Consider the following 17,340-nt stretch of genomic DNA (forward strand, 5'->3'; position numbering starts at 1 on the left):
CAGCTATAACAGAAATTTGTAGAATGTAACAAGCAGCGATTTTATGAACACTGAAATAGAAGATAACTGATTTATCTATGGTAAGATCATCTGCTATTGTTGATACTATAGAGCAAGTGGGAAGCGAACTGAAGTTGTCACACAAATCAATGACTCAAAAATAGCCTGTACCTTGTCCACAGGGCATGTGGAAGGGGAATAGAAGGCTGAGAAAAATAGTCGAAAGGAACCAAAATTCCAAGACAAGTGGTTGAGTACCTACAACTGGTTAAGGAAATAACCAAATGGATGGATGTTATATGTTTTGTTTTGAGAATATAAGAAAGATAATCCATTTACTAATGAATATGGTTGCAGAAATTTTCGAACATCAACTTCGTCACAGCATATGGAATTGGGAAAAAAATGTACTCAGTCATTAGTGAATAAGCTGATGACTACTCCATTACAAGGGGGTCATATAGTCAATTTCCCCTTTTTCAGTGGCTTTGAAGAAGTGGAGTGATAAGCAGAGAAGAATATTTGCTAGTGCAGCAAACTAAATTAGGTTTGCAGATACCTTATATATTTGTTGCAGAAGAAGTGATATAAAGTCATTAAATGCTTGTTTTAAATTAGGTATGCACATACCTTTTAATGTTGTCACCCATCAGCAACCATTTGGCATTGTACCCCCTGGTTTCCCCCATTCCTCCAGAAGTAGGTGTGGGTGACCTTCCCCCATTTAAGAAAATTCCTGGCATCATCTCTGAATCAGTCTGGGATTGTGTTCTTGATTTAGGCTTAGAACTTGGCAGCCTTAAAAATGTAAGCAGTGAAATAGTAGCAGGTAAGTGTTACACATTTAAATTATATGAACTAACCTGCCCCACCCCAGAAAAGTAACATTTTTGTTCAAAGACTTTTTATTATGTCTAGCTGGTCCTAAATGAAAACGTTTTTGAGCTGAATCCAACATGTCTATGCTGGTGGCCATCCTGAAAATCATATTGCTACACCTGCTGTATAGATGGTCGTATCTACAGACTCTCTCAGCATCATTAAAACAAATTATTGCGACCTGTTCTGAATGAAAGATCCTATTAACTTAGCGTCTTCTTAGATCTAAACGAAAACGGTGTCTTTCAGCCATCCACTATGGTTACCATGGTGGACAGCTTGAAAATCATTTTATTGCCAAGTGGATAATCAAATCCATGAAATGACTGCTTCTCAAAAGCTGCTCAGCAGAATTTGACCAACTTATATAGAAAGCATCCTGTTGTTAATTACTTTGTTTTTTAAATGATAACTTTCGAAAGACTTCTCAAAAACCACTCAACAGAAATTGACAAAATTTGACAGAAAGCATCTTTGCTTCAGGGGCTTTCAAACTTAATCAGATGATGCCAGCTAACTAGCACATATGACCAATGATACTAAAAATAGAAAATCGTTTACTAGATATCTTCTCCAAAGCCACTGAACAGAAATTGAACATATTTGACAGAAATTATCTTGGCCTCAGTGGCTTTCAGATTTGTACAAATGGTGCCTATCAGCAATCAGATATGGTCAGTGTTACTATAAAGATAAAAACCTTTACATAATTTTGTCTCAAATGCCACTCAACATAATTTCGGTGCTGTAGAGATGATGCCAATTCTTTGTTAGATATGGTTGTAATTACTAATAAAAGAAAAACCTATAAATTAGTTTTTCTCAGAAACCATGCAACAGAATTTGTCCAGCTTTGAGAAAAAGCATGCTGACATATAAAGGGCTTTGAAGTTTCAGAAATTATGTCGATTTATCATCAAATATATCTGACTTGGCTAAAAATAGAAACTCTTTTCAACAGCTTCTTCTGAGAAACCACTTAGCAGAATTTGACCAGATTTGTTAGAAAGCATTCTGACATGAATGGCTTTAAGTTGATACAAATAAGGCTGATCTGACATAGATATGGCTGCTGTTACTAAAAATAGAAAAACCTTTCAAACATACAAACATTCATTTTACAGAATTTGACTGAAAGTATTTAGCCTTAAAGTCTTCAAGATTAATACAGTTGATTCTGATCAGCTATCAAATATGCCCACTGGCATTAAAAATAGAAAAACATTTCAGCAACTTTTTATTGCAATAGCAACAACAATAAACAGGATTTGACCAAATTTGACAGAACGCATCCCTGCATAAAGGCCTTTTGGTATTGTACACATGATGCTGATGTGCCATGTGGATCAGGATTTAAAAAGATAGAGAAACCTGGAAAGAACTGCTTTTAGAGCACATGCAGTGTCGATCATCATTGGAAGAAACTTTTATAGAAAGTTTTCTAGTCAGCCAGATACTTGCATTTGTCAACCAGGTCAACAATCTCGGGCTCACTTGGGCCTCTTATTGTTTTTGACAGCCAGTATATGTTTTAGTCACCAGTAATTATTCTTGCCAAGTATGAATTAGTAGACATTTTCTTTCTTTTAAACACTGCCCTCATTACCCCAACTTTTGCATGGAGTAATTTCTTTCTTAACTTTAGTTTGAGACATAGCTCAGTGGTTCATGATGCTTTTTATACAAGTGATTTTTGGGCATAGAAAACTTCAAAAATGAAAAAGAAAAAGGATCATTTATAAGAATGCTGAAGTACTGAGGTACAGTAAATTCCACTCATCTGAACCAAGAATATATGAACCATACTGTGATCTGAACCAAACCTACCTCCCCAGCTTGACCATACTAAGGTTACTAGTACTGTCAGGTCCCAATGACTAAATATCCAAACTAAATGGGATTCCCTGGACTGTTTACAAAGAGACTTAAATGTAAAGGGATGATTTTTATTGCAGGTATAACAATGAAACCTTTTATTTTGCTGTAATTTCTATAATTAGAGTGTTAATGTGAGTGATTTTGTTTCCATACCATGTGCCTATGTATATCTGCATCATCAGTTTTTATGTTTTCAACAGAACATGATAATCTTTAAAAGCATACTGAAGGATGTATTTGCTGGTCTGCCTGATGCTCCGCCCCACAGTCTAGGTCAGTCAGCCAGATCACGGGGTATTGATCTGGAAGCATCGCTGGAGACCCAAGCAGCAGAAAAGAACCTAATCCCACACAAACCATGGATCAACAAGTGTATGCAGCTCTTCAGCATCTCTCAAGTACACCATGGTGAGTTAACAATTTACAAATGATAAACATTGTTTTGAATTTCCGAAGAAAGTCTAGATAGTATCTTCAGTGGTGTAGAACATTAACGGCACATGTCATATGTTCAGTATAGTTTATTTATATGTCAGTTATAAGGCAGAGCATATGATAAAATCCATCCATCTGTTACTAACTTCATTTCTGCACAATAACTTGTGGATGGCTTGTACATAGGGTAAGGAAGAATTCTTTTGATTTCAGAGTCTTACAGTCACAGTCACTATGATTGAAAGCAGAATAAAATGGATTCTACAGAATACCTTTCTGCACCATTGAGAGTTACAAACTTTTGTCGATGGCTTGCACTTGGGTAAATAAGAACCCTATTGATTAGTTAAAGGTCAAAGGTTATGTTCAGTGTGCTTGGAGAAAAATAATATTTTCTGCACAATATGGATGATTTGCACATGATTTCAAAATCAAAATGTCAATAGACATGGTGGCTATGACTGAAAAAAAAATTGTTTCTGCATAACATTAGTTCTATAGCACAGACCTGAACCAAACTGTGTGGATGGTTTGCAATGGGAGAAAGGAAGAATCCTATTGAATTGGAAATCGGATGTTAAAAGGCCCGGTGTCAAATTCATTCTGACTGAAAGAAGAAAAAATTGTTTCAGCATAATAGTTCAAGTTTACCAACATCTATAGTAGATGACATGCATTTTATGTAAGAAAGAATGCTATTGATTTCAGAGTTAAAAGGTCAAAAACCAGTGTAACTGTGACAGAATAAAAAGAAATCACAAACCTGGACCAGACTTTATGTATGGCTTCCATTTGGGGTAAGGAAAAAAGATAACTGTAACTGAAAGAAGAAAATGGGTTTTGCACAGTAATACTGGTGATACATCAGGTAACTGGAGCTAACTTTGTGGATGGCTTGCACATAGAGAAAGGAAGAACCTTATTGATTTGGGGTTATGTCTAAGGTCAAGGTCACTCTGACTGAAGGAGGAAATATAGTTTCCACAGAATAACATTAGTTCTATGTCACATACCTGGTTGAACTTTGTTGATGGCTTGCAATTGGGGTAATGATTGGGGCATCAAAAGGTCAAGGGTCAAAGTTCCTGACTGAAAGAAAAAATATAGCTTCTACACAGTAATATAAGTTATGCATCACAGATCTAGACCAAAATGTGTGGATGGCTTGTACTTGCGACAAGAAAGAATCCTGTTGATTTTGGCTTCAAGAGGTCAATGGTCAAGGTTACTCTGACTGAAGAAGAAAAATGGTTTTCACACAATAACATTAATTTTCTGTTGTAGCACTGGGCTAAACTTTGTGGATGGCTTGCAGTTGGGGTAAAGAAGGAGCCTATCAATTTTGATTTCAAAATTTTAGTGGTTAAGGTCTCTTTGAGTGATAAGAGAAAAATCGTTTCAGTACACAGATGTCATTTCTTGACCTTCACTGAACTTTATGTATGCTTGGACTTAGGATAATAAAGAAACCTACTGGGTCTAGGGTCTTAAAGATCAGAAGTTACCATCATGGTAAGTCTTAGGAATATAATAGTTTCTGCACATTTTGTTTAGTTCAAGACTACATATGTTGACCAGATTTCCTGGTTGTTTAGACCCATTGGTCAGTACTAGTGCTTAAATAGATGACTATTAGACATAGGTGGGAGTATAATATGCCAGTTACGATCCTCATGATTATAGTTATGTTCTTTTTATTTTATTTTTGTGTTTTTTGACAGGCATCATTGTAGCTGGACCCCCAGGCAGTGGGAAGAGTAGCTGTATCCATACATTAGTTGAGGGTTTGTCTATGGCCCCACGAGGAGTGTCACGGCAGTCGCAGAGTAGCAAGACCAGTTCTAGAGCCACTGGAAGTAACCACAAGCTGATCAGAATCAATCCTCTTGTAGTTGATGACTCATCATTGATGTTTGGATCTCTCAGCCAGAGTGGAGACTGGGTGGATGGCATTTTCACAAATGCATGCAGAAAGGCTAACAGGGTGAATATTGTCTGCATAATTTATGTTGTTGGTTTAAGGCGAGATAGCTTATACAATGAGCCTTTGTCTATACATTTTCCGTTACTAGTTAATTCTTATTGCTGCTTCTCCAGAACTACTTGGAGGAAAGTCATGAAACTTGACATGCAGTTTGAGCTGGTCCTAAATGCAGAGATGCTCCCAGGGCATATAATTGCGTGATTCATGCAAAATTTGTACGAATTGGCAAGCAGTGATGTGTGAGAACACCTGCAAATTAATTTCAAGTCATGCATATGAAAATGTACTCTGCGTAGTATACAACTTTATTCAGCCTTTCACCCTTAAAGTATTTGTAGAAATGTAAAAAATATTGAAGTGCTTGTCGCAACGTGTATTTTATCGTATCTGTTGACAAATCTGGTTTCTTCTGCTTAACATGAATTGTTGTTAATCTAAATTTGATTGGCACATTGGGGCCCGTAACAAGCATTCGTGTTGAAGTTTCAACCTTGCATAAAGGAAGTTTTATGAATACATGTTTATAATACAGGCGAAGATAAAAAATGGCTGATTCTCAGTGTTGTTCATGTAAAGATGATGATTTAGTTTGGAAAATTCTTTCTGATCATAGTAATGAAGGCAATTTATTTTTAAAGTCAGGAAGTATATCAGATTATATGAGCTGGGAAAGTATTAAAGGAGATGCCAGTGAGTGATTTTGAACCAAAATTAAATTCGAATCCAGTGTACATGCTGGATGGACCAAAACAAACGGCATGATGGTCAACCCCTCATTTGAGCGGTATTTTGAGACTTAATATAGGAAAAGCAGACAAACAAGCCAGATTAAATTACACAGTTTAAAAGTATAGTGCAGTATAGTGCACTTTTCATTTCTTTTCTAGGCACAATTTAGCCCAGCCAGATCATGTGCTACAAAACTATATAGCCCTAATATAAAGGTTATGATAAATCTGATAAATAAGAATCTAAAAATGAAATTAAAAAAATAAAGATATTTATTTGATTAAAATACCTCTGTTTGAACAAGTAGACTATGGCATTAATGGACTTAAAATCTTAATACAGCATTACAGAATAGTAAATCTAGCATAGTAGTCAGTAGAGTGCTAAGTCAAGAAAGTTAGACTTTGACAGAACCTATGTTAGTGAAAAATCCCAGTGAGCTGTGAAAGGGTGGTCTCAGTCAAGAACAATATTCATACACAGATATGAAACTGATTAAGCTGAGAAACAATGAACATATGCTTATACAACTAGGGGCAACATCTTTTAAAGATTTTGATTTTAATAGGGGTCTTACAGAGTGGATAAGGAAGAAAGAGAGTTGGATAAAGAAGTTTTGTGTAAATAATGAAGTATGTCCATTTCCTCCTCCCCCTTAGTTTTGTTCTACTCCACCCTTATTTTTGGGACAAAGGGGCAAATCCCCCCTTATGATAAAATCCTGGGAGCATTTCTTTAAATGAAAATGGTGCACATCAGACATGGTGGCCAGTTTGGAAATCTTGTTATTGCTGTACTGCAGGGATGGATGGTCACATCAACCTGTTGTTTTCACTATAAAACTTCTTATGATATGTAGATAGCTTAAATGAAAACAGTGCTGATATAAAGGATTCCAACACTATCAGGAAATCAAGGAAAAAGTCAGGAGAGAGAATAGGTTTGTTCCTGACCAGGACAAGCAATTTCCTAAACTTTAAAAAGTATATTACCCTGCTAAACAATAGCATTCCTTCCTATTATCTTTTCAGTGATCACAAACACTGTGTTATTTATGCCAGGATCAGAAACCGATCTAGCAACTTCAAAAAAGATCAGTACAATAATCACCTGATAGACAATATTTTCTTTTATACAAAAGAATATAATGCTTAATGACTTCTTGTCAAAATATAAAACAACCCTTTTCTGAGAAAAAAAAACTTTCTTCATACCAACATAAGCATTTAAACTGAGTAGAGTTAATGTTTTTGTTCCATAAATTAAAATTGAATTACATGCAAATTTATTTGAATTTCAATAGTTGTAATAACTTGTTTGTAGTGATACATTGTGGTTTAGTACATGGGCATTATGACTGATTCAGATGTTTTGTGAGAGCCCCAAAATAGAACATCTTTTGATTTTAAAAATGCATTGTTTTCTAACCCAAAATGTTTTTAATTCTGTTTAGGAAGGGTGATAAGTGAACCTTGAAAAAAACCCAGTTTCATTCAGTAACAAACATGGAAACAATCAGGATAATTTTTGCTTCAAAATGAGTGGGAACCCTGTAAAATATCAGCTTTAGGTTTTCACTTTAATATGTAGTTGTTCCTGAACAAAAATGGTGCTGATCTCATCTGCAACATGTCTACCATAGTGACCGTCTCCTAAAAATGTATTATATCTAGATTTTTAAAAGAACAATGGCATTTAAATGAAGTTTTGACTGAAACACCTCTTGTAATGGGTTCTGAATGAAAAGGGTGCAGATCTGATAATAACATGTAAATGCTGTTGTGAATGAGTTTTGAAAATCCAACCCATTTTTGGGTTTAAATTACTGATTACATTTTTGTAACCTTAATTTACAATGTTCATCCTCAAAAATAAAGGATCTTTGAATTATGGATGTATTCACCTCTTAACAGCATAGCAACTTCCAGAATAAACTGTCATGCAAGTTTACCCAGTGGTGTATCTCCATCATTTCTTTGTGATTTAGCAGTGTCGTGTAAGTGTGAATAATACTTAAACAGAAAATCTTTATCATAACACTGTTTATAAGCATGGAAGGGGAATTGAATGATGGGATGCCTGAATGAATAGCCTACCAATGTGTTTAATATACAGTGCATAAAGGACATTGAACAGATGTCCTTTATAAAGGGTTGAAGTTTACCTTTGTATTGAGGCTAAACTTGAGAAATAGGCTTATAAATGTTTCTTTTATATGCAAGTATCCTTTAAACTGAGGTGTCCACTAAGTAGGTTTCATTTTAGTTTGGAGTTTTTAGCTCACCTGGCCAAAAACCATATGAGCATAAAGCATGGTTCTGCATCAGTTGTGTATCAGCCAGTCCATCAACATTTGTTATTTTCAGCTTCTTCTTGAAAAAAACAAAACATTAATGACAATTTGGATTAAACTTAGGAATATTTCTTAGGGTATGCTCTATCAAAATTAGATGCAAGATGGCTCCCATAATGGCATGGCTCCCTCTGCAGTCAGGTGGAAAAACATTTTTTCAACTTTGCTAGAATGGTTGAACCAATCTTGATCAAACTTGATAGGAATGTTTCTTGGGATACACTTGGTCAAAATTAGTTGGTTTCTATTACAACCATGTGGAAAACTTATCTGAAACACATTTGCTAGAATGGTCTAGCCTGTTGTTATTAAACTTGGCAGAATTATTTCTTGGGATACACTTGATTAAAATTATGTCCAGAGTGACTCCCTTTGAAATGATGTGATCCTTCTGAGTAATGAGGTGGAAAGCCTATAAATAATACTCCCATTAATTATGGTTATTGTTACTAATAAACGGATAAAAAGACCCTCAAAGAATGACTTCAAAATTTCCTTACTATATTAGACCAAATTTGATGAGTAAGGTCCTAGCATGAACTCCTTTGTCATTTTTGTGAAAGATAACCGATACATCAAGGTCAGCTGAAGTTACTCAAAGTAGGAACACAGTTGAACATTTCAGATTCTATCAGTTTTAACCAAAAAGCTGGAAATTATTCAGACATGCATGTCTTTTGTCCTGAGATACTTTCTTTACATACTACATTTGCCTTTTAGACCAATGTATGGCATGTAAGCAATAGAAGCCCACACATGCCTCTTGTTTTTTGGGGAGATCTGGCTTGTTTGGGGGTATTGTAAAACACATGTATATGAAAGCCATGTTTCTTATTTTTCAGAACCAAAGCAAGACATGGATCTGTTTGGATGGGCCACTTCATGCTGGCTGGGCAGATAACTTCAACAGCATTCTGAATGGAGACAGGGTTAGTCACATGTAGCTGGTATTTTTCCTTAAAATATCTTTCTTCAGCAATGAAATGCAATAACTTACATTGTTCATATTTTTAGGGTCTTAGCTACTTTAAAAATGGGTAAGAGAAAGAAATTTTATTGCAATTTATGCATAGATAATTAAATGTTTTAAATATCAAGCATAAATTTAGACAGAATTGACAATCAGCATGTGTTTATGGTTTTAGGATGAATTTGGATGCGTGTTTCTCAACAATTTGACCAATTAGCACTGCTTTTGATATTGGTTAATATTTTAATTTGGTCAAACCTACAAGTTAATCGGTTCAGCTGTAAAAGTTTCAGTTGGTTTTAGTGTTATTTAGACCAAATACATTTTTTGTCTTAGTATTTGTGGCATTTTTTCAGCAGGTTAAAAGAAGATGAAACTATTGACTGTGTCTATGAAAATAAAAAACAAATGAAAAAGGATTTGTTTATTAATTGTTTTAACATAAAGATTAGTTTGTATGCTCATCAAGTTGTAAATACAGTGCTCTTCTTCTTGCTGAAAATATAAAATATTTTATTTTAATTTCCAATTTAAGGATCTGATGCCATAATTTAGGAGGGGGAAGAATTAAATTAATTTATTTTAAGCTCATCTGTCATTAAGGCTGAGGCAGCCTAAGGCATGGCCCTGTATCAACCCATCAAAATTTTTAATTCAAAACATCTTCTCAAATACCACTAGCCAGTTTGGATCAAACTTGGAAGAATTGTTTCAATGGACATGGTCTAACAAAGCTATGCTCTGAGTGGCTTCCATAGCAACAATGTGGCTTCAATAGAAGCCAAAATGGAAAAACTATTTTTGACTTATTCAGAGCCAATTATGATGAAACTTGATAGGAATATTTCTTAGGACAATCTCAGTCAACATTTTGTTTGGGGTGGCTCTGATAGCAATTATCTTGTTTCCATAGCAACCATATGGAATTTTCAGCTTCTTTCCTAGAATCACTGAGCTAATTTTTATTAAACTGGTAGGAACAATTCAAAGGACAATGTTTTTGCAGAATTTTGTCTAGTTTGACTCTCATAGCTGTTTGTAACCTGGTATAGATCTTAATAGTGTTTTACAAGCATCATATACAGATGTGTGAGATGTTATTTTAAAACAAAGCTCTTTTTTATATATTTCTACAACTGTTTTTGAAAATAACTCAGTCTGCAGCTATTTCTCATGCACTACTTCAACTGTATATTTTTGCCCACTAATAATTCACTAAAAGGTGTTGTCATTAATCTGCTGTAATTAATTATTTGCTAGCATTTTGTGATTAAAATAGTGTGATTTACATTTGGTGGAAAATCTAATTTGAACTTCTCCATAATGGTTGAGCCAGCTTTGATTAAACTTGGTGGAATACTTCACTGGGCATGCTCTAAAATAAATTTTCTTGGTTAGCTTGCCAAGCAACCTGAAGAAAAACCCTTGACTTCTTCACCAGCAATCTGTCTTCAGCATCGCTTAGCTAACTTTGATAACTCTTGGTAGGAATGTTACTTTCAATATGATGTGCCAGAATATATTCAGGGTGACTCCTTTAGCTACAGTTTTACTTCTGTAACAGCTATGTGCTAAAATTACTAATGGTGCTCATCATGAAGCTTGGTTAAAAAGACCTTCAGAGAATGACATTTTGTCAAAACTGCCTGATATCAGTTCAGATGTGATAAGTTGAGTCCTAACATAGATACCTTACACATTCATATAAATGATGTTAATGTACTTTCAATTAACATGGATACCTTACACATTCATATAAATGATGTTAATGCACTTTCAAGTAACATGGATGCCTTACACATTCATATAAATGATGTTAATGTACTTTCTACTAACATGGATACCTTTCTACTAACATGGATACCTTACACATTCATATAAATGATGTTACTGTACTTTCTAGTAACATGGATGCCTTACACATTCATATAAATGATGTTAATGTACTTTCTACTAACATGGATACCTTTCTAGTAACATGGATACCTTACACATTCATATAAATGATGTTACTGTACTTTCTAGTAACATGGATGCCTTACACATTCATATAAATGATGTTAATGTACTTTCTACTAACATGGATACCTTTCTACTAACATGGATACCTTACACATTCATATAAATGATGTTACTGTACTTTCTAGTAGCATGGATCCCTTGCACATTCATATAAATGATGTTAATGTACTTTCTAGTAACATGGATACCTTACACATTCATATAAATGATGTTAATGTACTTTCTAGTAGCATGGATCCCTTGCACATTCATATAAATGATGTTAATGTACTTTCTAGTAGCATGGATCCCTTGCACATTCATATAAATGATGTTAATGTACTTTCTAGTAACATGGATACCTTGCACATTCATATAAATGATGTTAATGTACTTTCTAGTAGCATGGATGCCTTACACATTCATATAAATGATGTTAATGTACTTTCTAGTAACATGGATGCCTTACACATTCATATAAATGATGTTAATGTACTTTCTAGTAACATGGATGCCTTACACATTCATATAAATGATGTTAATGTACTTTCTAGTAACATGGATGCCTTACACATTCATATAAATGATGTTAATGTACTTTCTAGTAACACGGATGCCTTACACATTCATATAAATGATGTTAATGTACTTTCTAGTAACACAGATACCTTACACATTCATATAAATGATGTTAATGTACTTTCTAGTAACACGGATACCTTACACATTCATATAAATGATGTTAATGTACTTTCTAGTAACATGGATACCTTACACATTCATATAAATGATGTTAATGTACTTTCTAGTAACATGGATACCTTACACATTCATATAAATGATGTTAATGTACTTTCTAGTAGCATGGATCCCTTGCACATTCATATAAATGATGTTAATGTACTTTCTAGTAACATGGATACCTTACACATTCATATAAATGATGTTAATGTACTTTCTAGTAGCATGGATCCCTTGCACATTCATATAAATGATGTTAATGTACTTTCTAGTAGCATGGATCCCTTGCACATTCATATAAATGATGTTAATGTACTTTCTAGTAGCATGGATCCCTTGCACATTCATATAAATGATGTTAATGTACTTTCTAGTAACATGGATACCTTGCACATTCATATAAATGATGTTAATGTACTTTCTAGTAGCATGGATCCCTTGCACATTCATATAAATGATGTTAATGTACTTTCTAGCAACATGGATACCTTACACATTCATATAAATGATGTTAATGTACTTTCTAGTAACATGGATGCCTTACACATTCATATAAATGATTTTAATGTACTTTCGACTAACATGGATACCTTACACATTCATATAAATGATGTTAATGTACTTTCTAGTAACATGGATACCTTCCACATTCATATAAATGATGTTACTTTACTTTCTACTAACATGGATGCCTTACACATTCATATAAATGATGTTAATGTACTTTCTAGCAACATGGATACCTTACACATTCTTATAAATGATGTTAATGTACTTTCTAGTAACATGGATACCTTACACATTCATATAAATGATGTTAATGTACTTTCTAGTAACATGGATGCCTTACACATTCATATAAATGATGTTAATGTACTTTCTAGTAACATGGATGCCTTACACATTCATATAAATGATGTTAATGTATTTTCTAGTAACATGGATGCCTTACACATTCATATAAATGATTTTAATGTACTTTCTACTAACATGGATCCCTTGCACATTCATATAAATGATGTTAATGTACTTTCTAGTAACATGGATACCTTACACATTCATATAAATGATGTTAATGTACTTTCTAGTAACATGGATGCCTTACACATTCATATAAATGATTTTAATGTACTTTCTACTAACATGGATACCTTACACATTCATATAAATGATGTTAATGTACTTTCTAGTAACATGGATACCTTCCACATTCATATAAATGATGTTACTTTACTTTCTACTAACATGGATGCCTTACACATTCATATAAATGATGTTAATGTACTTTCTAGTAACATGGATGCCTTACACATTCATATAAATGATGTTAATGTACTTTCTAGTAACATGGATGCCTTACACATTCATATAAATGATTTTAATGTACTTTCTAGTAACATGGATGCCTTACACATTCATATAAATGATGTTACTTTACTTTCTACTAACATGGATGCCTTACACATTCATATAAATGATGTTAATGTACTTTCTAGTAACATGGATGCCTTACACATTCATATAAATGATTTTAATGTACTTTCTATTAACATGGATACCTTACACATTCATATAAATGATGTTAATGTACTTTCTAGTAACATGGATACCTTCCACATTCATATAAATGATGTTACTTTACTTTCTACTAACATGGATGCCTTACACATTCATATAAATGATGTTAATGTACTTTCTAGTAACATGGATGCCTTACACATTCATATAAATGATGTTACTTTACTTTCTACTAACATGGATGCCTTACACATTCATATAAATGATGTTAATGTACTTTCTAGTAACATGGATACCTTACACATTCATATAAATGATGTTAATGTACTTTCTAGTAACATGGATGCCTTACACATTCATATAAATGATGTTAATGTACTTTCTAGTAGCATGGATCCCTTGCACATTCATATAAATGATGTTAATGCACTTTCTAGTAACATGGATGCCTTACACATTCATATAAATGATGTTAATGTACTTTCTACTAACATGGATACCTTTCTACTAACATGGATACCTTGCACATTCATATAAATGATGTTAATGTACTTTCTAGTAGCATGGATCCCTTGCACATTCATGTAAATGATGTTAATGTACTTTCTAGTAACATGGATACCTTGCACATTCATATAAATGATGTTAATGTACTTTCTAGTAGCATGGATCCCTTGCACATTCATATAAATGATGTTAATGTACTTTCTAGCAACATGGATACCTTACACATTCATATAAATGATGTTAATGTACTTTCTAGTAACATGGATACCTTACACATTCATATAAATGATGTTAATGTACTTTCTAGTAACATAGTAACATGGATGCCTTACACATTCATATAAATGATGTTAATGTACTTTCTAGTAACATGGATGCCTTACACATTCATATAAATGATGTTAATGTACTTTCTAGTAACATGGATGCCTTACACATTCATATAAATGATTTTAATGTACTTTCTACTAACATGGATACCTTACACATTCATATAAATGATGTTAATGTACTTTCTAGTAACATGGATACCTTCCACATTCATATAAATGATGTTACTTTACTTTCTACTAACATGGATGCCTTACACATTCATATAAATGATGTTAATGTACTTTCTAGTAACATGGATGCCTTACACATTCATATAAATGATGTTAATGTACTTTCTAGTAACATGGATGCCTTACACATTCATATAAATGATTTTAATGTACTTTCTAGTAACATGGATGCCTTACACATTCATATAAATGATGTTACTTTACTTTCTACTAACATGGATGCCTTACACATTCATATAAATGATTTTAATGTACTTTCTAGTAACATGGATGCCTTACACATTCATATAAATGATGTTAATGTACTTTCTAGTAACATGGATGCCTTACACATTCATATAAATGATGTTAATGTACTTTCTAGTAACATGGATGCCTTACACATTCATATAAATGATTTTAATGTACTTTCTACTAACATGGATACCTTACACATTCATATAAATGATGTTAATGTACTTTCTACTAACATGGATGCCTTACACATTCATATAAATGATGTTACTTTACTTTCTACTAACATGGATGCCTTACACATTCATATAAATGATGTTAATGTACTTTCTAGTAACATGGATACCTTACACATTCATATAAATGATGTTAATGTACTTTCTAGTAACATGGATGCCTTACACATTCATATAAATGATGTTAATGTACTTTCTAGTAGCATGGATCCCTTGCACATTCATATAAATGATGTTAATGCACTTTCTAGTAACATGGATGCCTTACACATTCATATAAATGATGTTAATGTACTTTCTACTAACATGGATACCTTTCTACTAACATGGATACCTTGCACATTCATATAAATGATGTTAATGTACTTTCTAGTAACATGGATACCTTACACATTCATATAAATGATGTTAATGTACTTTCTAGTAACATGGATCCCTTGCACATTCATATAAATGATGTTAATGTACTTTCTAGTAACATGGATACCTTACACATTCATATAAATGATGTTAATGTACTTTCTAGTAACATGGATCCCTTGCACATTCATATAAATGATGTTAATGTACTTTCTACTAACATGGATACCTTGCACATTCATATAAATGATGTTAATGTACTTTCTAGTAGCATGGATCCCTTGCACATTCATATAAATGATGTTAATGTACTTTCTAGTAACATGGATACCTTGCACATTCATATAAATGATGTTAATGTACTTTCTAGTAACATGGATGCCTTACACATTCATATAAATGATGTTAATGTACTTTCTAGTAGCATGGATCCCTTGCACATTCATATAAATGATGTTAATGTACTTTCTAGTAACATGGATACCTTGCACATTCATATAAATGATGTTAATGTACTTTCTAGTAACATGGATGCCTTACACATTCATATAAATGATGTTAATGTATTTTCTAGTAACATGGATGCCTTACACATTCATATAAATGATGTTAATGTACTTCTACTAACATGGATGCCTTACACATTCATATAAATGATGTTAATGTACTTCTACTAACATGGATGCCTTACACATTCATATAAATGATGTTAATGTATTTTCTAGTAACATGGATACCTTGCACATTCATATAAATGATGTTAATGTACTTTCTAGTAACATGGATGCCTTACACATTCATATAAATGATGTTAATGTACTTCTACTAACATGGATGCCTTACACATTCATATAAATGATGTTAATGTACTTCTACTAACATGGATGCCTTACACATTCATATAAATGATGTTAATGTACTTTCTAGTTTAGCTTAACTTATTCGTAATAGAAACTCAGTTCAACAGCATGTAAAATACCACTAATTTTCACTAATAGCTGGAAATGATCTTGATAATTGGTGTCTTTCACCCAGGGCACTTGCACTATGTTTTGTATTCTTCTTTTTAGACCAGTATATGACAGGTAAACAATATCAGGTCCACTTGCAATTTTCATTTCAATTATAATGGAGATGCTTGATAATTGTAAAAGATCATTAAATGTATATACTGTGAACTTGTCAATGTACATGAAAATGTGCCATAAGTACTCACTTATAAGTTCTGTCAAAGTGAGTGCCAACAAGAAAGATCCTGATCTGCTATATCATAATGCCCAAGCAGATCATGGTCTTTGTTACTTGTTCTACTAATTACTCCTAATAAACTGCACAGACCCAGCTCTGCAGTTGCAATTTGCAGTGGCAGATCTGGGTCTGTACAGTTTGCAGTTGTACATGTCTTATAAGTGAGTATATATGGTAAACTTTGTTAAAATGCTTTAAGAACAAATTTGATTAAAATAATTCTTTGTGTTCCATCAGGTTTTGCATTTGAAGAATGGAGACAAGCTGTTCTTATCAGACAACATAACCATCATTTTTGAAACCGACAATCTCAGTGAAGCCTCACCAGCTACTATTGCCAGATCTGTAAGTTTAGAACCAATGTCATAGTGTGGTACTGTGAAGCCCATGTTGTTAATTTTTTAATGAATGTTGTCTTTGAAGTATAGTGATGGGAGAAAACAGTTTGTTCCTTTACAGAATGACATCCTTGTTATGAAGCTTGTAGATATTTTCCTTCCTAACAATAACCAGTAGATTTCAAACTATGATTGACTGGTTTTAAGACATTTTATGCACTCTAAAGTCATCATAAAACAATGATTCAAAAAAAAGTCTTGAAATATATCTGTTGAAAATGTGAACAGGGATGGAATACAAATCCTTAGAAGACCTGGAGTTGCCATATTCTGACAAAGTACAATGCCTGACATATGTTGAGAGAA

At 33.2% G+C, this 17,340-nt stretch overlaps 1 protein-coding gene across 1 annotated transcript in view; it reads left to right on the top strand.

Annotated features, from left to right (window-relative positions):
- LOC149771451 (dynein axonemal heavy chain 5-like) overlaps nt 1–17,340 on the top strand; it is a gene marked incomplete at both ends in the record, with an annotated part of 186,111 nt that overhangs the window by 84,692 nt on the left and 84,079 nt on the right. Inside the window, 4 exons of the mRNA XM_089948431.1 lie at nt 2,958–3,165; nt 4,914–5,176; nt 9,101–9,187; nt 16,874–16,981. Of these exons, the coding sequence (XP_089804557.1) occupies nt 2,958–3,165; nt 4,914–5,176; nt 9,101–9,187; nt 16,874–16,981 (666 nt within the window). The remainder of the gene's footprint in view (nt 1–2,957; nt 3,166–4,913; nt 5,177–9,100; nt 9,188–16,873; nt 16,982–17,340) is intronic.

The sequence above is a fragment of the Sinohyriopsis cumingii genome, unplaced genomic scaffold, assembly GCF_028554795.1.
Source record: "Sinohyriopsis cumingii isolate HCF-2022 unplaced genomic scaffold, ASM2855479v2 utg001850l, whole genome shotgun sequence".
Lineage (NCBI taxonomy): Eukaryota > Metazoa > Mollusca > Bivalvia > Unionida > Unionidae > Sinohyriopsis > Sinohyriopsis cumingii.